This window comes from Dromiciops gliroides, chromosome 3, assembly GCF_019393635.1.
Source record: "Dromiciops gliroides isolate mDroGli1 chromosome 3, mDroGli1.pri, whole genome shotgun sequence".
NCBI classification, from domain to species: domain Eukaryota; kingdom Metazoa; phylum Chordata; class Mammalia; order Microbiotheria; family Microbiotheriidae; genus Dromiciops; species Dromiciops gliroides.
In genome coordinates, this window is record NC_057863.1 from 430199041 (window position 1) to 430217615 (window position 18575).

At 35.9% G+C, this 18575-nt stretch overlaps 1 protein-coding gene across 1 annotated transcript in view; it reads right to left on the reverse strand.

Annotated features, from left to right (window-relative positions):
- The window catches only part of ITGA4 (integrin subunit alpha 4), a 98431-nt gene that overhangs the window by 52467 nt on the left and 27389 nt on the right, over positions 1-18575 (reverse strand). The window contains exons 3-10 of the mRNA XM_043996722.1: positions 14237-14343; positions 14014-14143; positions 10449-10516; positions 9322-9451; positions 8028-8113; positions 6953-7015; positions 6722-6859; positions 4889-5000 (exon numbers count right to left, since the gene is read on the reverse strand). Coding sequence (XP_043852657.1) covers positions 4889-5000; positions 6722-6859; positions 6953-7015; positions 8028-8113; positions 9322-9451; positions 10449-10516; positions 14014-14143; positions 14237-14343 — 834 coding nt within the window. The remainder of the gene's footprint in view (positions 1-4888; positions 5001-6721; positions 6860-6952; positions 7016-8027; positions 8114-9321; positions 9452-10448; positions 10517-14013; positions 14144-14236; positions 14344-18575) is intronic.

The following is an 18575-nucleotide window of genomic DNA, read 5'->3' on the forward strand; positions in this document are numbered from 1 at the left end:
ATGATATATCCATTGGAGGAGAGAGATATGCTATCAAACAGAAGGTAGCTGTACTTCACCAAAAATTCTGGCAATGGCAGACCTGAATTGGAAGTGAGTTGGCTTGGCCATGTGAATGCCCTGATCACTCCACTAGAGTGTATCCTTCCTGTGTTTTCTACATTTACACATATTCTTTTTCTATGGTCCTCTCACACATGTGGCTTAAGAACCTGTGAGAGTGTTATCACCCCATGCTTTCATGGGGGAATTTTTTAGTTACCTTTTTATATACTATGCTGTTTGGCCAAATATCTTTTCATTTAAAAGTAATGTCTTCTGGCTGGCTAATAAAAGCAAACACATCAGTGTGGGGCTCAAGAGCTATTATTTTGAACAGATGCTGACCCACAGAGTGTCTCAAATTGAACGTAGTTTTCTTGCGTCCACATATGAGAGGAAAGGCAGTACTCCAGGAGCCATATATAAATACACAACCACACACATACATATAAGGACCAACAAGTAGTGCATATCTACCATAGAGGAAAATTAACAATTGCACTAAGGGCTCTGCTTATACTTCAATGACAAAGGCTATCTCCATTATAGTCCTACTTAAAAGCCCATTATGGTGTAGGAGTAACCCTGGATTCTGAAAGCCATGCTATTAGATTACAAGCTCTTCTAGGCTTTACCATACTGGAAACACCCTGAGTCCCCAGTGATGAACTGCATGCCCAAGCTTAACACCAAATTGACAGGTTTGGCACTCCAGTTCTCAAAACTTACTATTAAATTACAAAGGGATTATGACATGTATAGGTACAGAGAAGAGTCACACCAATGAAATAACAGATCCTTGAAATATTGAAGTATGAAGGATAATCATTTGCTTAAGTAAGGAGCCTATGGTTTGAATGTTGATGTAAATCAATTTAAATGCTGACTTAGCAGGGATCCCTGCTGTGAAATGCTATGTGTATGGAAATTCAAGCATAGTTTTATTTATTCATGGGCACTAATGACGTCAATTAAGACAAAACATCTTACTTAAAATAAATAAATGATGAGCCTTCAGAGAAGAAGAATAAATAAGCCTCTAATCAACAACTTTCCAAATTACCCCTTCTCTGCTGAAGGCATCATTCACTTTTTAGTTCTGACATATACATGAACAAAACCTAACTTTGTAGGAATCCTGGGATTAGGTATTGAATTTTACTGCCAAATATGTTACATTAGCTTACGGAATCTAAGAAAATCAATGCCCTCAAAATATAAGGAATCATTTGTCTATTGCTAGACAGTAACACAGGAAGCCAATGGCACTAAGATGTCAACCCATTCTCTATACAGATGGATCTCCTCTGTGTGCCTTATGCCCTCTCACATTGGAATGAGTCTACAATCTAGACGCTGGAGCCCTGATCAAACATCCTCATCTGACATTTCTAGGAATTCAGAACCACTGAAGAACATGAGCCTCAGTGAGACAGAGGCATTAGAAGGCTTGTACAAAAAAAGGGCTTAGAAACCCCTGAGATCATGACCCTTAGGAAATTCTCACTTCTCCAAATCTATCATCCTCACTTTGGCCTCATTTTCTTCTCTTCATAGTCTTGACCTTATATTTGACAAATTTAACTATGTTGTACTTTACCAGGAAATAAATCCCTTGCCTTTGCTTCATCAATGTTCATGTCCTGCAAAGACCCAATGCTGCATTCTTCCTGCCATCTGCCTTCTCTATTCCAACTCCCAATACTAATAAAGGCCATTAGCTCTGGAGGGCCATATTCATTAAATGTGCCTACCACAACTAATCTGTTAAAGGCTAAAATTCTAGCTAGTCTGTCTAAAATATCTATTGAGTGGTCGCCAATAAATTATAAGCTTTAGCAAGAGTTAGACTTTTAAGCATTTATTAAGGAGAATAAGAATTTGGTAAAGAGAGAAGGAAAGGCCTAGAATCATCTATCTATTAAAGGGAGAGCACATTTCTAGCTGCCTTCTCCACCAGAGTCCACAGGAAAGAGAGCATGAGAGCTCCAGGCTCCCTCTTCTTCCTCCCACAAGCAAACATCACTTCCTGGTGCCAAAGAAAAGACTCATGGTCTTGCCCTCAGAGACCTTCACTTCACGGCAGAGCATTTCTACAGTAAGTCTCCAGCAGGTGGAGTCATTCCAATCATTACAAATCCAACCTCAAATGGGAGGCATTGTGACATGGCAGACAGATAGAAATATAGACATAGATAGATATGGATACAGAGACACAGATATAGATGAAATAGATATAGATGATATGAATATATAAAGTTATATACAAATAAAGAGAAATGGACACAGAACACATGTGTAGTAAACATATAGCTTGATGTTTATATATGTCATATGACCATAGGAAAATCTCTTATCCTCTCCTACTCCTATAAGCAATTCTCTAAAACTCAAAGTTACAAATGAATTCTGTTTCTGCACTTGTGGAAGGAAGTCCCAGAAACAAAATAACAGATCTTGAAATCCACCCCCCCAACACCCACCACCAAATCTCAAGTAGCTCTCATTTTCAGGACAAATCTCTTATTCTTCTCTGATTGACTCTCATGCTCTCCACAATGGCTGTTAACAAACCTTTCTTCACTTATTGAATCCCCTATACCACTCTAACCCTGGCTCTCAGCTACTAATTTCACCTCTTACTTTACTGAGAAAATTGAGGTCACCAGTTCCCTTGTCTCCCCTTCCCCAAACCTCACAGTCCTTTACATTTTCAAGGAGGGTTGGCCCTTTTTTACACCCTATATACCTTCTTCTGTCTCTTTTGAAATTATCCTCGCTCTGTCTCTTTCTCTGTCTCAGAGTATGTGCTTACCAAGTGTTTCCTGCCTGCCTGACACTATATTTGGAAAATAAAATTAAATGGCTATGATTTGAAAATGCCCAAATGTCTATTAAAAAGAGAAAAATAAGCCAAACTATGAATATTTACATTTAAGGCCAAACCTAAAATATCTAAGTGAAGACAGGGGATACTTTATCAACTAATGCAATAAAAACATTTATAAAACCAGAAATTTAATATCACATGCTCATATTTACACAGCACTATCTAATAAAAATCTATTATATGATGCAGAGTTTCTACCCTTCTCTAACTCATAATGAGGTGTTCACACACTGGATACTAGCCAAACTGGTGTCCTCTTCAGAAAATGTCTAATTTCACTTTGCTAAGCACGACTCTCTTTTTATTATGCTAGTCATTAGAATTAAATCATTTGGACACAGTAAATACAGTTGATTTTCTCACTTTCCTTTTACAGCAAACTAATTGGTTTTGTAACAATTCTACTATAGAAGGGAGCCATAAAAAGCAATACAATAAAAATACAGCAATTTTGACTAGAATTCATGGCCTATGGTGGGAAAGACATTAAAGGAAAAGAGTATCATTTCTACTTAGCCCCTCTACCCATATACATGTACCAAAAATAGGAAATTTGAAATCTACCCATTACCAACTATCATCATGGGAAAATAATAAAGAAGAGAACAAGGAAGAGGAGAAATTTTAAAAAATCAAGGTCATCCTGGGTTCTTTACTTTTGTAGGAATAGTCAACTGAAATTTAAGCTATTGGACCAAAAAAAAAATGGGGGCAAACTGGGACACGTTTGGTGCACATCAGACTAAACCCTGCTAAAATAAAAAAAGGAAATAAATATAGAAAGTGAATATTCCAAGAAGAATGAGATATACAGTATTCTTCAGAAATTAAGGATTCAGTGGATGTGCAGATAAACATAACCAGTAAAAATGCTATTTGAAATTCAATTTGGTGCCCACCTAACTGATGAAATATATACTAAAAACAATTATTTGAGAAAATGTCTTTTTAAATCCAGAATATCTTTTCTGTTTTTTTTAAACAGTCAAAAATTATGATACAGTCTAAACTATAGGGAAACCTGCATCAAAGTTTACTGAAAACCTCAACTCTGCTCTACAGCCACCAGAGAAATACACTGACCTACTCTTTCCATTCCAACACTCATTGACAAAGTTTTCTTCCTTCTTTCCACCAATGAAAGCTGCCAGAATCTTCTCAGGCATCAGGGTACTTGCTCCTGATAAAGGATCTTGCCAGTTGTCTGGGCCATTCTTATCTCACTAACTTATTTTAATATTTGATACAGCCAGGTGGCTAAGCAGATAGAGTATTGGGTCTGAGTCAGGAAGACCTGAATTCAAATCCAACCTCAGACAATAGCTGTGTGACTCTGGGAAAGTCACTTCACTCTATCTGCCTTAGTTTCCTCATCTATAAAATGAGCTGGAAAAGGAAATGACAATCTACTCCTATATCTCTGACAAGAAAATCCTAAATGGGATCACAAAGGGTAGGACACAACTAAACAAATAAAAAAAAAAACTATACAGATACACACACATATGTAATAGCTAAGAGTCTTACCAAAATATGTCAAATCCCCAAATATGGGGATAGAGAGGGCCTGAGGAGATTATGTTTGACAGTAGGTATCTGCATGTTTCTTAAAGGAAAAAAATCAACCAATCCTGAAACGATTCATCTCAGAGCTCCAGTAAGCATTATCTTTTTTATTACTAGAACCACAGGTATATATTCCTGCTGGCTACTAAGTTCATGGAAGTACTTCCAGACCATGTATTTAGAAAGGCAAGACACATACCAACAGGGGCAAGAGAGGACATCTAATGGTGAAAGAAATGATAGGGAAACTATAAAAACATATAAAAGAACTTTTAAAAGCACAGTAACCTGAGTTGTTTCATGTAGGAACCAATGCAGTCCAATAATATTCACTTTGATGTATGGCTTTGTAAGGTAAAATCAAAAACAAAATATTTAATTTATCATTACCTTCAAAGCCATCGTTATCAATGTCCCCTAGATTGACTATGGATTCTCCAAATCTAGCAGCATACATGTCACTTCCAACCAGCTCAGTTTCCATTTCTTTCATTTTTGCTTCCTAGAAGGTGGAAAATATATCATTACAGAACCTTATATCATTTAGAGTTGTAACATGATATTACTGTTTCAACATGGATTTTTTTTTGGTCTCTAAAACCTAGGGGAAAATGCATAGGGAGGTTTGCTATTTAAAAATTGACAAATTTTGTTTGTTGGAGTTTGTAATTTTTAGAATTGCTGTGTACATGGTACTAGAGGGTTTTGAAAGAACTGCAATAATGGAGATTGTGGTCAATAAGGAGGAAATGGCTAACAAAGTAGAAGCAATGGGAATTGGGAGGAAGTGATTATGTCATATTAAGAGTTCATGATCTATAAGGAAGGAAAAGGCAAATATAAAAAAATTCTGCAAAAAGATAAGTAAGACCTCATGGCTTAAAATTCCCTGGGGAAGTAGATTCTAGAAGTATGTAATACTTTCATGAGAGGAACAGCTAGGTGGCGCAGTGGATAAAGCACTGGCCCTGGATTCAGGAGGACCTGAGTTTAAACCCTGCCTCAGACACTTGACCCTTACTAGCTATGTGACCCTGGCCAAGTCACTTAACCCTCATTGCCCCGCGCAAAAAAAATAAAAAATAAAAAAAATAAAAAACAAAACAAACAAAAAACAAAAACAAACCAAAAAAAAAGCCCTTTCATGAACAAAATGTTCACAGTACAAAAAATGAAATTATTGTAATTGGTGAAAAACAGAAAAGTCAACTAACAAGACTAATGAAGATGCACAAGGAACTAAGACTGAGGCAAATGGACATTAAAAAAAAAGATATGTATAGGACTTAGTTAAGTAAACAAGGAAAGTGGTGGTCCTGTGAGAATCATTTTGTGAATGCTACACTCAAAAGAATGAAATCTGATGGGGAATGTTAAGAACAAAATGGTTGTTTTATTTTTTTAAACACTATTTTTAAATACTAAAGAATGGAAAGAATCATTACTAAGGATGAATGAGGCAATGAGAAGAGATAAGGAAATGAAGATAAAACTACTCAACCCTTTGTAATTTCTGTTTTGTTTTGTTTTGTTTTAAATAAGGAGAATAATTTTGACCATGGAAAGAACAGAACAAAAATTGTTAACTGAGATTTGAAGCTCAAGGTAAGGAAAAAGCTTACATAATTCCTCAAATTGATATTATCAATTTGCTATCAGTACCGAAATTAAGATAGGCTTATTTAAATAATTTTCTCAAGAATTTCGTTTAGACAACATTGTGTCAATATATCTAGGATCTGCAATTTCATCAGAGTATGTACTTACTCTGCTGACAGAAGTCAAAGGTCTTTTTCAAAGACCTCCTATGGTCTTTGCAAGTTACTATGAACAATAAATCTAACCAATCAAAGAAAACAAACTTGAAAATTTATTTTCACTAAAAGTGAGGTGGGTGATTATACTTCAAAAGAAAGACAAAAGTAATTAAATGAAGGAAGCTTAGATTTTTGGTTGAAATGATTTCAATAAACATTAGTAATATCATGCTCAACTCTTAACAAGTTCTTTCATACTCTTAGAAGGGGGGGGGTCAATTAAGCCAACCAACTGATTACTTCCACCCCTACTTAAAGTAATCAACAAGATACTTAACCAGGTGAAGACAAGTCTCAGTTAAAGCAATCACAAGTTTTAGATTAAAGTAGGGAACAGTTCTTTAATGCTCCTTCCAATTCCATAAACAATTTCAAAATAACTGCTTACTGACATAAGATGACTTACTGAACCTGAGTTGATGTAAACAAAAACTCTTCCTTCTTCCCTGACAATACTGTGCATCGGGGCACCAACAAGTAAGTCGGAGAGGCCATCTGCATTGAGATCCACCGCACAAACTGAGGCTCCAAAATATGAACCAAGCTGCACAAAGTCAAAATGAACCTGGTTATGACACTGATTAAGAAGCAGTGTCACATAAAGTTCAGTGTGTAAAGGAATACAGAAGCATATTACCTTCTTCCCCTTCATTTCATACAATATTTTCAGTTCACTTGTTTCAACACTGAATATGTATGCCTAAGATTAAAAAAAGTAAACAAAAGAATCCTTAAATTATATTTACATAAGGTAAAATCTTTTTTTCATTTCACTCCAAGTTCTCTTATTTGTCTAATAAAATATTAGCTAATTAAATTTAAAAACTATATTGGGGGCAGCTAGGTGGCACAATGGATAAAGCACCAACCCTGGATTCAGGAGTACCTGAATTCAAATCTGGCCTCAGATACTTGACACTAGCTGTGTGACCCTGGGCAAGTCACTTAACCCTCACTGCTCCATAAAACCAAAACCAAAACCAAAACTATAATTTACTTTAAGATTGATAAACAAGTAGAGTAGAGTTAGTTCCTCAAGATTATGCCTAATTAATATTTTATCTTTTATGGCACTTTATGTTGCCAATACACTTAGCCATCCCTATCTTATGGGATTCCCCCTTTGAATATGGTATAACTGATATTTTCCCCATTTTCTGAAAACCAAAGCAAAGCTAAGGCTGAGGGAGGGTGACTTGCCTAAAGTAGTGGAGCTAAGATTGGAAGAACTAAGTTTGCTTCCCCCCTACTCCTTCCCAGTTTCCATTTATATTCCATACAAAGCTAACCACTCACATAACTTGTAAATGCTAACTTTTATTTCTACACTATGCCATTTAAACATTAAAATACACTCCAAAACTAGTTTTAGTCATAGCATGAGAAATGAAACATTGCTAAAAGGAGCAACTGCTGAATATGTTAAAAGGGGGAAAATTTTGCCTTCTCAAACACAAAACAGGATCTACAGCCTAAAAGGCATGTTCTCTTGTTAAACACTATTATGGAGCCCTTATGATAAAAGCATATGTACTAGATACATAGAAATACTATCATGCATACATAGTAATATTATCAGTGAAATACATTTTTTTCTTTGTGATTCCTCTAGGCCTCTTTATTCCCTTCTGCCACATTCTTTTCAGCCTTTATCAAAATTCATACTGATTTGCTACAGGTAAAGAATGATAAAAAAAAAATACAATCCTTACTTTACCAATCTGCTCATATTGTGGAGCTCCTCCAACTATTTCTGTATGCTGGTGATCCCTAAAATGACCAGCACCAACAGCATATCCTTGGAAGGGCAAGGAAGAATCAAAATTGAATTTATTAAGGGGATATAGCTTCACGCCCCATAAAACATTCATAAGTTAGATGAACTAAGATGTACCGGTTTGATTTTTTAAAAGGATTATACTACATTTCATTTCTTAATCTTTTACTACAGTCATACAAAAATAATACATTTTAATTGGGAAACCAAAGTGTTCTTGAATTCTCTATTATGAAGCAGTGCCTTAGTTCTAGTTTTAGAAAAACACTAAAATGGGGAAAAAAATCTAGGCACCAAGTCAAACAATTCTTTTTACAATTATGGTCAATCATTCAATCAATGCATCCATGTTTACTAATTCTGCATTAAAGGTCTAAACCCTGGGAAAAATCAGGATAGTCCAAAAAAAAATTGCTCTTAGCAAAAAATATCAACACACAGCAAGATAAGAAAGAGAATGAAAAAGAACCATTACCAAAGGAATACCTAAAATTCATCCACTTTGGCAATGCAATATGGATCATGAAGCCTTTGACCCAGAAGTCATTCTCCCTGGTAAAAGGTCTTTTATTATCCTGTAACTTATATCCAAAATTGACTCGTGTCTACAGATTTTCTAGATAGATCTAAGAAGTCTAAAGCCAATTGCTTCTGAGAAAAAAAAATTCTAAAATGCAAGGCACTCTCACAGGGTACAAGAGGGCAATCCTACCCACAAGCCATGACAAAAGTGTGTGTGTGTATGTGTGCATATGTGCGAGCACTGCATTGTAGACATACCAATAATATTTGTTAAATTGAATTACTGAGATATAAAGGAAATTTAATATAAAGGTAGGTTAGCCATTATCAAACATTCCTGTGGACCTTTTATTGTTTATAAAAGGCTTTAGTCACCTAGGAGGAAAGGCAAGATTCCTAAGGTCTTATGTGAATGGAGACTGGGGTTCTGTACACACAACACAATGGTTTTTGTACAAGAAAGCATTTAACAAGGCTTTGTAGGATTGAATGTATGTAGTTTTGATTTTATTGGGCCCCTTTTTCGACCTATGATTTAAAAGCAATTGGCAAATGTAAAATTCAAATTAACATAAATTAAGGCTATTTCTGAACTCTGAGAAGTGTTAATGGCTTCTGTATCCATTATGCATCTAAGCCCTAAATCAACATTTATTACTCCTTGTAGACCTAAGGTTATTAAACTTGTTTTAAATTTTTTACGGTACCTAGGTAGCTTCCGAATTTTACTGTATTCTTTCTGTCCACAAAAGCCTTGTACTTGTTCTCAGTAATGTTGTACACAAAGAGGGAACCTGTCCAATAATATGATCCAGGGGCTCCCATAACAATTAAATCCTGGAAGAAAAAGCACCTTTATTATCAATGGGAAAATTCTTTACCACCAAGGTCTGAAACATACATAATATTTTATGTGAAAATTTAATACACTGTGAAAAATGATGTTTCTGATACTAAAGAATTTAATGCATATAACCAATATAATGAAGACATGGAAGATGCCTAGTAAGGCTTCAGTTCGTTCAAGGGGTTCCTGGAGAAAACTCTAAGAATAAACTAGTGTGTGCATATCACTTCTAGATCATGAAAACCAGTGACTTCTAAAGTAAAGGATTACTCAAGATGTGAAATAGATTTAAAGATGAAGGTGTTTTAGAAGGACAGAGTCAGGAAAGACACCTGTTCCCTTCCCCCACTGAATAAATGATTAGGGATGTCCCCCAAAACATGCCACAAAACAAATTTCTTCAAAATTTTATAGACTTCAGTTGCATTTTCCTTCAGGTTTGTCTTTCAAGACTGAAGTCTGTCATCTATGTCTTGCCTTTATATAGTAGCTTATCCCTTCATCTTGACACCACTTTGGAGCCCTTCTCTTGACCTTTTCTATATTCATTTCACTCACACTAAACTAGACAAATTTTGCTCTGAGAGAAATTTTCTTAATAGGAAAAATGCAGATCTACAATTCCTTTTTTCCTACAATATTTGGGTAGTTATGTTTTAAGTGTGGGTTCTATAAAATGTAAAAATTTATCATTCAGTAAATTGTAGCCTTGATGTGTTCAATATTACTTTTCAAAGGCCCCTTAGAATAAGACATTCTTCACATTGTTCATTTATTAGAATTTTCTCCAAACATAAATTCAATTAAAGAACAAAGATTAGGATACAGGCTACTCTAAGGAAAGCCATTTTATGTTATGACATGCACATTTTACAATGTACAAAAGTATAATATCAGTCACATGAAAAATATCAGTTATTCATGTTCAGAAAAAGGGGATTCTATAGTTTGAAAAGTTTAAATTGTTTTTAAAAATTTAATACTTACCTTTGTGTGAAAACTAGATATTCCAGCTTGACATGATGTATACTGTTCTCCAATTTTTTTCACAAAAGCTAAAGAAAAACAAAAATTATTTTTAAATTATTTATAAGATAGTACATTCACTATATGTGACTTTATAAGCCCTTGATGTTAACATTTTTTAAAAGGTATAGCCTTTTGTTATCTCCTGCTTTTAACAAAAGTACTACATCAATACCTTTAAAGATGTAAGCTCCTAGGGATTGTTCCATTCATTGAATTTATAACTTCAGCACTCATCTGTCTAGTTGAGTGTTCTAACTGGGATTGTGACGAAGGTGGCAAAGGTCAAGAGAGAGGCAGCAAAATTGTCAAGACAATGGGATGGGTTACAATATAAAGGCAGGACCAAAATAAGGATTTCCATCTCAAAATGACAAAAGCTGTGGTGAAATAGAACTGAGGTCTATAAAATTAAGAACTGATAACACATAAATACAAAATTTTATATCCAGAGTCCAAAGAAAACCCATAATAATGGGCAAACAACAGCTTATATTGTTAAACTAAAATTTGAAAAAGCTGGCATGTTTTATGATTGCATCCCTTATCTTTTCCTCATTTGGCACATAGTAGGGGCTTTAAATACTTGCTGATTATCAGATAATCATTTTTTTAAAAATTCAAAAACTATTTAACAAACAATAATGTAGGCAAAAGCAGGTTAGGTCTGGATTTTGAAGATCCAAACTCCAGTCTTCATCATACTCTATGATATAGGGGAAATCAGTTCAGACCTGTACCCCACCCCCACACCCTTCAATTTCCTCATTTGTAAAGTAAGAAAATAGAATAGGTGATCTGCGTAAAGCCCCTTCCAGCTATGATATTTAGCCCTCAAACATCCCTCTTGCAAAAGGCATAGATTTAATTTTTAGCAGAAGAAAATAAAGCAACCCCTCCCCAAATAAATAATTTGTATGTAGTCATATAATTTGTAAGTTCAAGATTCAAGATTAGTATTTAAGATCTCCAGTTCCCATTTCTATTGCATTGAGTAGACTATATAGTGTTCCAAATGACTATTTTAACTGAAACTCCAACAGCTACAAAAGATTTACTGGGTGGAGATTTTTATTATATACTGATATTGATCATTTTACTAAATATAAATTACCCTTCTCTAATATAAACACAATGTATTTCAGGCTTAAGGGAGCTTAAAGAAATATAGGTTTCTAGCACTCTATGCTTACTCCAATATGCTAGAAAAATGAGAAATCAAATCAGTGGGGAAAGTATACAGTCACTTTTACCTTTAAAGATCAGTCCAATGGGACATTCGCTAACCTGTTAACAACAAACTAGATGACTAAATTTCCCCTTTATCAACCAGAACTCTTATTTGCAATGAGTACAAAGTACAATTTTGGGTCACAAGTCTTTCATACGAAGTGATATTTGCTGTCTGCGCTACCTTTTTTATAGGGAGAAGAAGGAATGTAAAGGACAATAGACAGAGTGTGGGTGTTTGTGTGTGTACATCTTATATGTAAAAGAGAGTGATAGATAGATGGAGCCAGTAGGCTGTGGATAGAAAGATGGCCGGACTAGCATGTGGATTGTAGGTGCCCCACAAGGTCATATATGCATTACAATTTGAAAAACAGGGAAATAATGGCATTATGGCAGTTTATATAAGGACTATGTTTGGGGCCACTGTAGAGGTGGAATATCTACATTATCTGATTGTGAAATGGCTCTTGTATGGCATAATGGTATTATTAGTTAGCAACGAAGCTGTACATTCATCTGAAAAAGCTATAACATTATTTCTTTCTATCTCCCACATCAACAAAATAGGATCTCTTTTTTTGTTGTTGTTGTTGTTGTTTTTCTGGGGTGAGTTAAAGTGACTTGCCCAGGGTCACACAGTTAGTATGTGTCAAGTGTCTGAGGCCGGATTTGACCTCAGGTCTTCCTGACTCTAGGGCCAGTGCTCTATCCACTGTGCCACCTAGCTGCCCCAGATCTGTTTTAATGTGCAAAGCATACTAGGTACTCTAGGTCAGTGGTGTCATACTCGGATAGAAACCAGGGCCACTAAATACATACATAAAGATCCCTGCAGGCTACATATTGACAAAGAAAATTGCATATTAACATTATCTATATTCTACAGTACTTTTATTTATTTTGTTAAATAGTACCTGGTTCCATTTTAATCTGCACTCAGGAGTGCTGCCTACTGTATGTGGCCTACAGCAGTTTCATCACTAATTGCATTCATTAGTAAAGGATAGCTCTAGGTTATGCAAGGAAGACTATTAGACATGGTTCCTACCCTCAGTGAGCATATAATCTGCACTTCATCTAGCTTCCTTGGATGTTGTAAGAATTATTCTGAACCGATATAGTATTTTTTTAACTTTTTGGAAGAAATTATGATAAAATTTAAAAGCATTACTATTAACATAATTATCATTCAAGTAAGAATACTTTAACAACATAAGATGCGGTTTGCCCATTATTATGTGTTTTCTTTGGACTCTAGATATAAAACTTTGTATTTATGTGTTATCAGTTCTTAACTTTCTAAATATGATTGAGTAATGAAGCTTTTGTGTAGCAAATCTTGCTTTCCATTTCTTGCTGACATTAGTATCTCCTCAATTGACTTAAGCCCTGTGTTTACATTTTCACTCTGCCTGTTGACTACTGCTTCTACAAACTGCCTGCATCCTAGCTAAATCAGGAAGGAAAAACTTTTCAAATTTCACTCATTTATGCACCTACACAAGAGAAGGTGAATGAACCAGAAGAAAAAGTGAAAATAGAAATACTGAAGGAGAAAGAGAAAGAGGAGGAGAGACAAAGAGACAGAGATAGGCAGACAGAAAGAGACAGAGACAAGGAGATAGAGACAGAGAGAATGTATACTCTAAAACATTTTGAAAAGTGTTGACGTGAGGGAGAAATTAAACAAAATGGGTAACCTTCACAGAAAAACTTCATTATTTTGTCCAAAGAGCAATGGATTTCCAGAATTTCATAGACATTTATATTTGAATGTAAGTAAAGAGAATAGTTTTATTTCCAAAACCAAATATAAATGATTCTTAAGTATCCACTTCATTTTCAGAATTCATCCCTTACTTAATTAAAAAAGCTGACTATAGGGGCAGCTAGGTGGCGCAGTGAATAGAGCACCGGCCCTGGAGTCAGGAGTACCTGAGTTCAAATTTGGCCTCAGACACTTAACACTTACTAGCTGTGTGACCCTGGACAAGTCACTCAACCCCAATTGCCTCACTAAGAAAAAAAAAGCTGACTATATCTTTCTTCTTAATATATAACTTTCATAAATTATTTGGAGCTATCCCTACTAGCTACAGGGTACAAAATGAAAGAGGGGTAATTTTAAGAGTTAAATAAAAATATTTTAAATAACTGGGGGAAATATAAAACCAATTTATTTATCCACAAGGAAAAACATTTTTCAACTTGAAAATCATTAGCCAAGATGGATCTACATTTTTAAGTAACATGTATTTGCTTTTCATTATCCAATAGTACAACCTCACCTTACCTTGATAACAGGGAGTCATTTTTTTACTGTGCTCTGTTCGAAAGTCAGGGGGCATTAGGTAACAAACACCAATGGGAAGTTTATTATCACTTTTCATGTAAAATATATTTTTCCATCGATGTCCACAAGCCTGCATGAAACACAAATGCAAATTATGTAGTAGCAGTACCGATGCTGTAAATGGTTGCATAACAATATCTGAGGATAAAATGTCAATACATACCAGAATAGTTCCATTCTCTTTTGGCTGTCTAGAAAGACTGACCCCCAACCATTGATTGTCTCTCTCTTCCACACATGTCTTTCCACAAGAGTCTCCAACAGGGCTGCCTATAGAATGTTCAAAAAGATTATTTTCCATTGTTATCATGGAAGAAACATTATACTATCAGCTAATGAAAATACATGAATTTAGGAAATAATAAGTGAAATTAAATTCTACTTTTGCTTTCTTGATTCTGTATCCAATATTTATGAAACTGGTTGGTGGGGAGTTCTGGGTCTGTTTTTCAAGCATACTTATTGTCTCTTAACATAGGTTATATTAGTGAAATAAACATCAATTATGTCAAATTGTTAGTATGGCGGGGACAGCTTTACTTATATGGGATAACTAAAAGGAGGTGGGGTGTCTAGGAGAGCACTAGTCGAAAAAAATGAATAAAGTCAATTTAAATATCACTCAATTGATTTTCAAATAATAATTATACCAATTGAAAATTTATTCAAAACTTTCTTTTGACAATTAACTCAACAATTTTAAGTATCAATTTAATAAGGAGAGAATAAGATGCATGATGAATTTGCTTTTCTTTGCATTCCTAGAGTTTAACACGATTGGCACATAGTAAACACTTCAAGAATGCTTGTTAATGGAATAAGACCAAAATTCAAATTCCTTCTCAACCATTTGTTCTATGAGCCCATTTCTTCCTCTCAGTAATGACCTCAGATGTTCCTTCCAACTCTAAATCTGTGTTGCTCATCCTAATAGAGAACCTAACTACCCTTGATGATACTTGGCCCAGATAAACTATGCTCAACTACTGAAAGTGCTGATGGATGCTGGAGAAAGAGAGAGCCAGTATGGTTTAGTAAGAGGCACTATGATGTATTAACTAAAGTGCTGGACCTGGTGTCAACTTGGTTCAAATCCTGCCCCTGACACTTACTAGCTGTGTGACTATGTATAAATCACTTAATCTCTCTGAGCCTTGGTTTCATAATCTGGAAAATGATGGGGTTTGACTAAATGGCATCTGAGGTCCCTTCAGCTGCTAAAGCAAAGTTCTGACCCTATTATTCCCTCACTCAACAATGTCCCAGTTCCAAGTATCTCTAAAAATCAATCACAAACTCCTCTGCTTAGTATTTAGAGCCCTTCACAACTGAGCACCAACCTGCCTGTTCTAGTCTTATTATATATTGCTTGATTTCACATACTTTTTGATATATTGACAGACTGGCCTCTTTGCTAGTCCTTACACATAACCTTCCATTTCCATGCTCTTGCAAAAGTCCAGGATACACATTCCTCTCCTCCAATTCTCAAAACCCCTAGTTTCTTCAAAGCTCAGCTCCAATGCCACCTTTCCCACAAGGCCCCGCTACACTTCTCACCCCATCCCAATGTTTTGCATTTATTTGGATATAGTGATATGTATAGGTACAGATTATCTTCCTCTATAGGAATGGCAGAGACTATTTCATCAGTCCATGTGCCCCCAATGCAATTCCTGATACAGCATAAATGCTTGTTGTTGTTTGACTAAAGTATTTACAAGAAGGGTTTTGTTGGGAATATCCCACCAATTCCAATACATTTATTTACATTACACTCCATCTTCTGTCTCTGTATGTTTTCATGCCTGGGCACTCCTTACTTACCTTTGCTCCATAGAGTCTCTCTTCCTTTAAGATGCAGCTCAGGCACCATCTTCTTCTGCAAGAAGCCCTTACTGACTCCTCCTAACTCCTCCTGCCCCCTTTCAAACTACCTTGTATTCAACTGCTTTGCATGTATTTGTTTGGACAGCTAGGTGAAGCAGTGGATAGAGTTGAAAGGCTTGGAGTCAGGAAGATCTAAGTTCAAATCTGGTCTCAAGACACTTAGTGGTTGTGTGACCCTGGGCAAATCACTTAACCCTTTTTGACTTGGTTTCTTCATCTGTAAACTGAGCTAGAGAAAAAATGACAAACTACTCCAGTATCTTTGTCAAGAAACCCCCAAATGGGGTCACAAAGAGTAGGATATGACTGAAATGACTCGATAACAAATCTAATTATTCACTTTATGTTTATGCTGCATATATTTATATGTGTATGTAATGTTTCCCTCAGAAGAATGTAAGCCCTTTGAAAGTTGGAATTGCTTCATTCTTTGTCATATGTTCCTGCTACCTGGCACATAGTAGGTGCTTGATAAATACATGTTGATTGATTCTACCCTCTTCTTAATTTCCAGGGGGGAAAAAAGAGGAGTTACCATAAAAAAGTATTAGGAAAATCAGTGGGCTTTGCTTATTGTTGCTTTTAACTTAGTTTTCATATTGATCCATTTTAATGCCCACTTCCTTTTTGATTTCATTGTGCCTGAATCATTAGGCTTCCCACACTGGAGTCCCCTTCCCTAATAAACCTGGCATCTTAAGCAAGGATTCTTAATCTACGGTCCATGGATAGATTTCAGGGGCTCATGAAACCTTTCCCTCAGGTAGAAAAAAAATCACATCTTTATATCCAGTAAGCTCTAGCTGAAATTGAGGATTTCCTTTGATTATTTAAAAACATTATTCTGCAAAAGGGTCCTTAGGTTTCCACCAGAATGCCAAAAAGATTCACAAAGCTGGTATGCATGTGTACACACACACACACACACACACACACACACACACACACACGTTAAGAACCCCTGGGTTCCAGAGGTAACGATCCACATTCAGAGTGCTTGATTATATGTTTAAGGCTAACGTATTAGAGATGCAATTCCTTCACATTGTTTTTCTACCCCTCCCCACCCCCCAGGAGCACAATCTTGTTGTGTGAAGGCTGGGGGATGAGCCTGTATTTGTTTGTTCTACAAAAAGATGTCAAGGGAAAACAACCAAACCCTCAAACACAGCTGCCCTGAGCAAACAGCATACAAAAGCCAATCATGTAGCCATCAAGGAACAATGCAGTATGGTTTCACAAGAGCATTGTTACATAAATAAATAGGTAGGAAATTCCATATGCAGGCAGAAGCTGTATTAACCACTTATTGCTGTGCTTTGTTGATTTTCCCCCCAAAGACTGCGCATAATTTTTTATCCATCATGACATAGAAAATGATAAAAACAAAATGCATTTAAAGGGCTATAGGTTAAAGAATAGATTTTCATTTTGCTTTTCTACAAAAAGCAATATTCTGAGTGGAAACAATCTCTGTGCTAAGATCAAAAATGGCAAAATAGCAACCAAATGTTTTCTGGTTTGGGCAAAAATGTTAAATACAGGAAATAATAACTAAAGTAGATGTTTGTAGCTACATGATGCCAAAAACAAAATTATCAACATGGTGTCCAATTTCTAGTAGCCTGATTTGGTCATTTAATCACCCAGTTGTCTGGTTGTCAAAAAGAAAGATTAAATTCAATTAAACAGTTAGATAAACTAAGATGATAGACACAGAGAAAAAGAGATACAGAGAGAGAGAGACAGAGAGAGACAGAGAGACAGGGAAAGACACAGACAGAGAGAGACAGAGGGACAGAGAGAGAGACAGAGAGATCTAGAGATCTAGCTAGCCAGCTACCTAGGAGGTGCCTTCCAGGTTAGTTTAATTCCCTCGTTTTTTGTTTTTGTTTTTGTTTTTTTTTTTTGCAGGGCAATGAGGATTAAGTGACTTGCCCAGGATCACACAGCTAAGTAAGTGTCAAGTGTCTAAGTCCGGATTTGAACTCAGGTCCTCCTGAATCCAGGGCCGATGCTTTATCCACTTCGCCATCTAGCTGCCCCTTAATCCCCTCATTTTACAGAAAGAAAGCAGTGTATTACTGACTCTGGAGTCTGGAGACCTCACTTAAAATCTCAACTCCAAGTTTCTGGGGAATAAGGATTGTTTCATGTTTTGTATCTGTAGCTCCAGTGCCTGTCCCTTAGTAGGCACTTAATAAATACTTATTGATTTACTTGTGTGACTTTGATGAAGTCACTTAACTGCCACAGGCCACAGTTCCCCCTCCTGCAAAATTCTGGGATTGGACTAGATGGCCTCTAAGATCCTGTCCAGGTCTAGGTCTATGATCCCATGAAGCTGAGACCCTGAAAGGTTAAATAACTTACCCAAGGTCACACAAGTACCCAGTGGTAGAACTCTGGTCCTCTAACTGTAAAAACATTACAATTTTCCACTGTAGCAGTCTCCTCCCCCAATACTTCAAGTACGTTAAAGATACTTCAAAGATGGCCTTCCCTCAAAATCTCAATACCTTTTACATGCAAGTCAAGACATTACCCAAGATGTCATTGGTCCTCTTTGAAAATGAAGAGCAAACAACAACAACCTTTGTAAGAAATATACA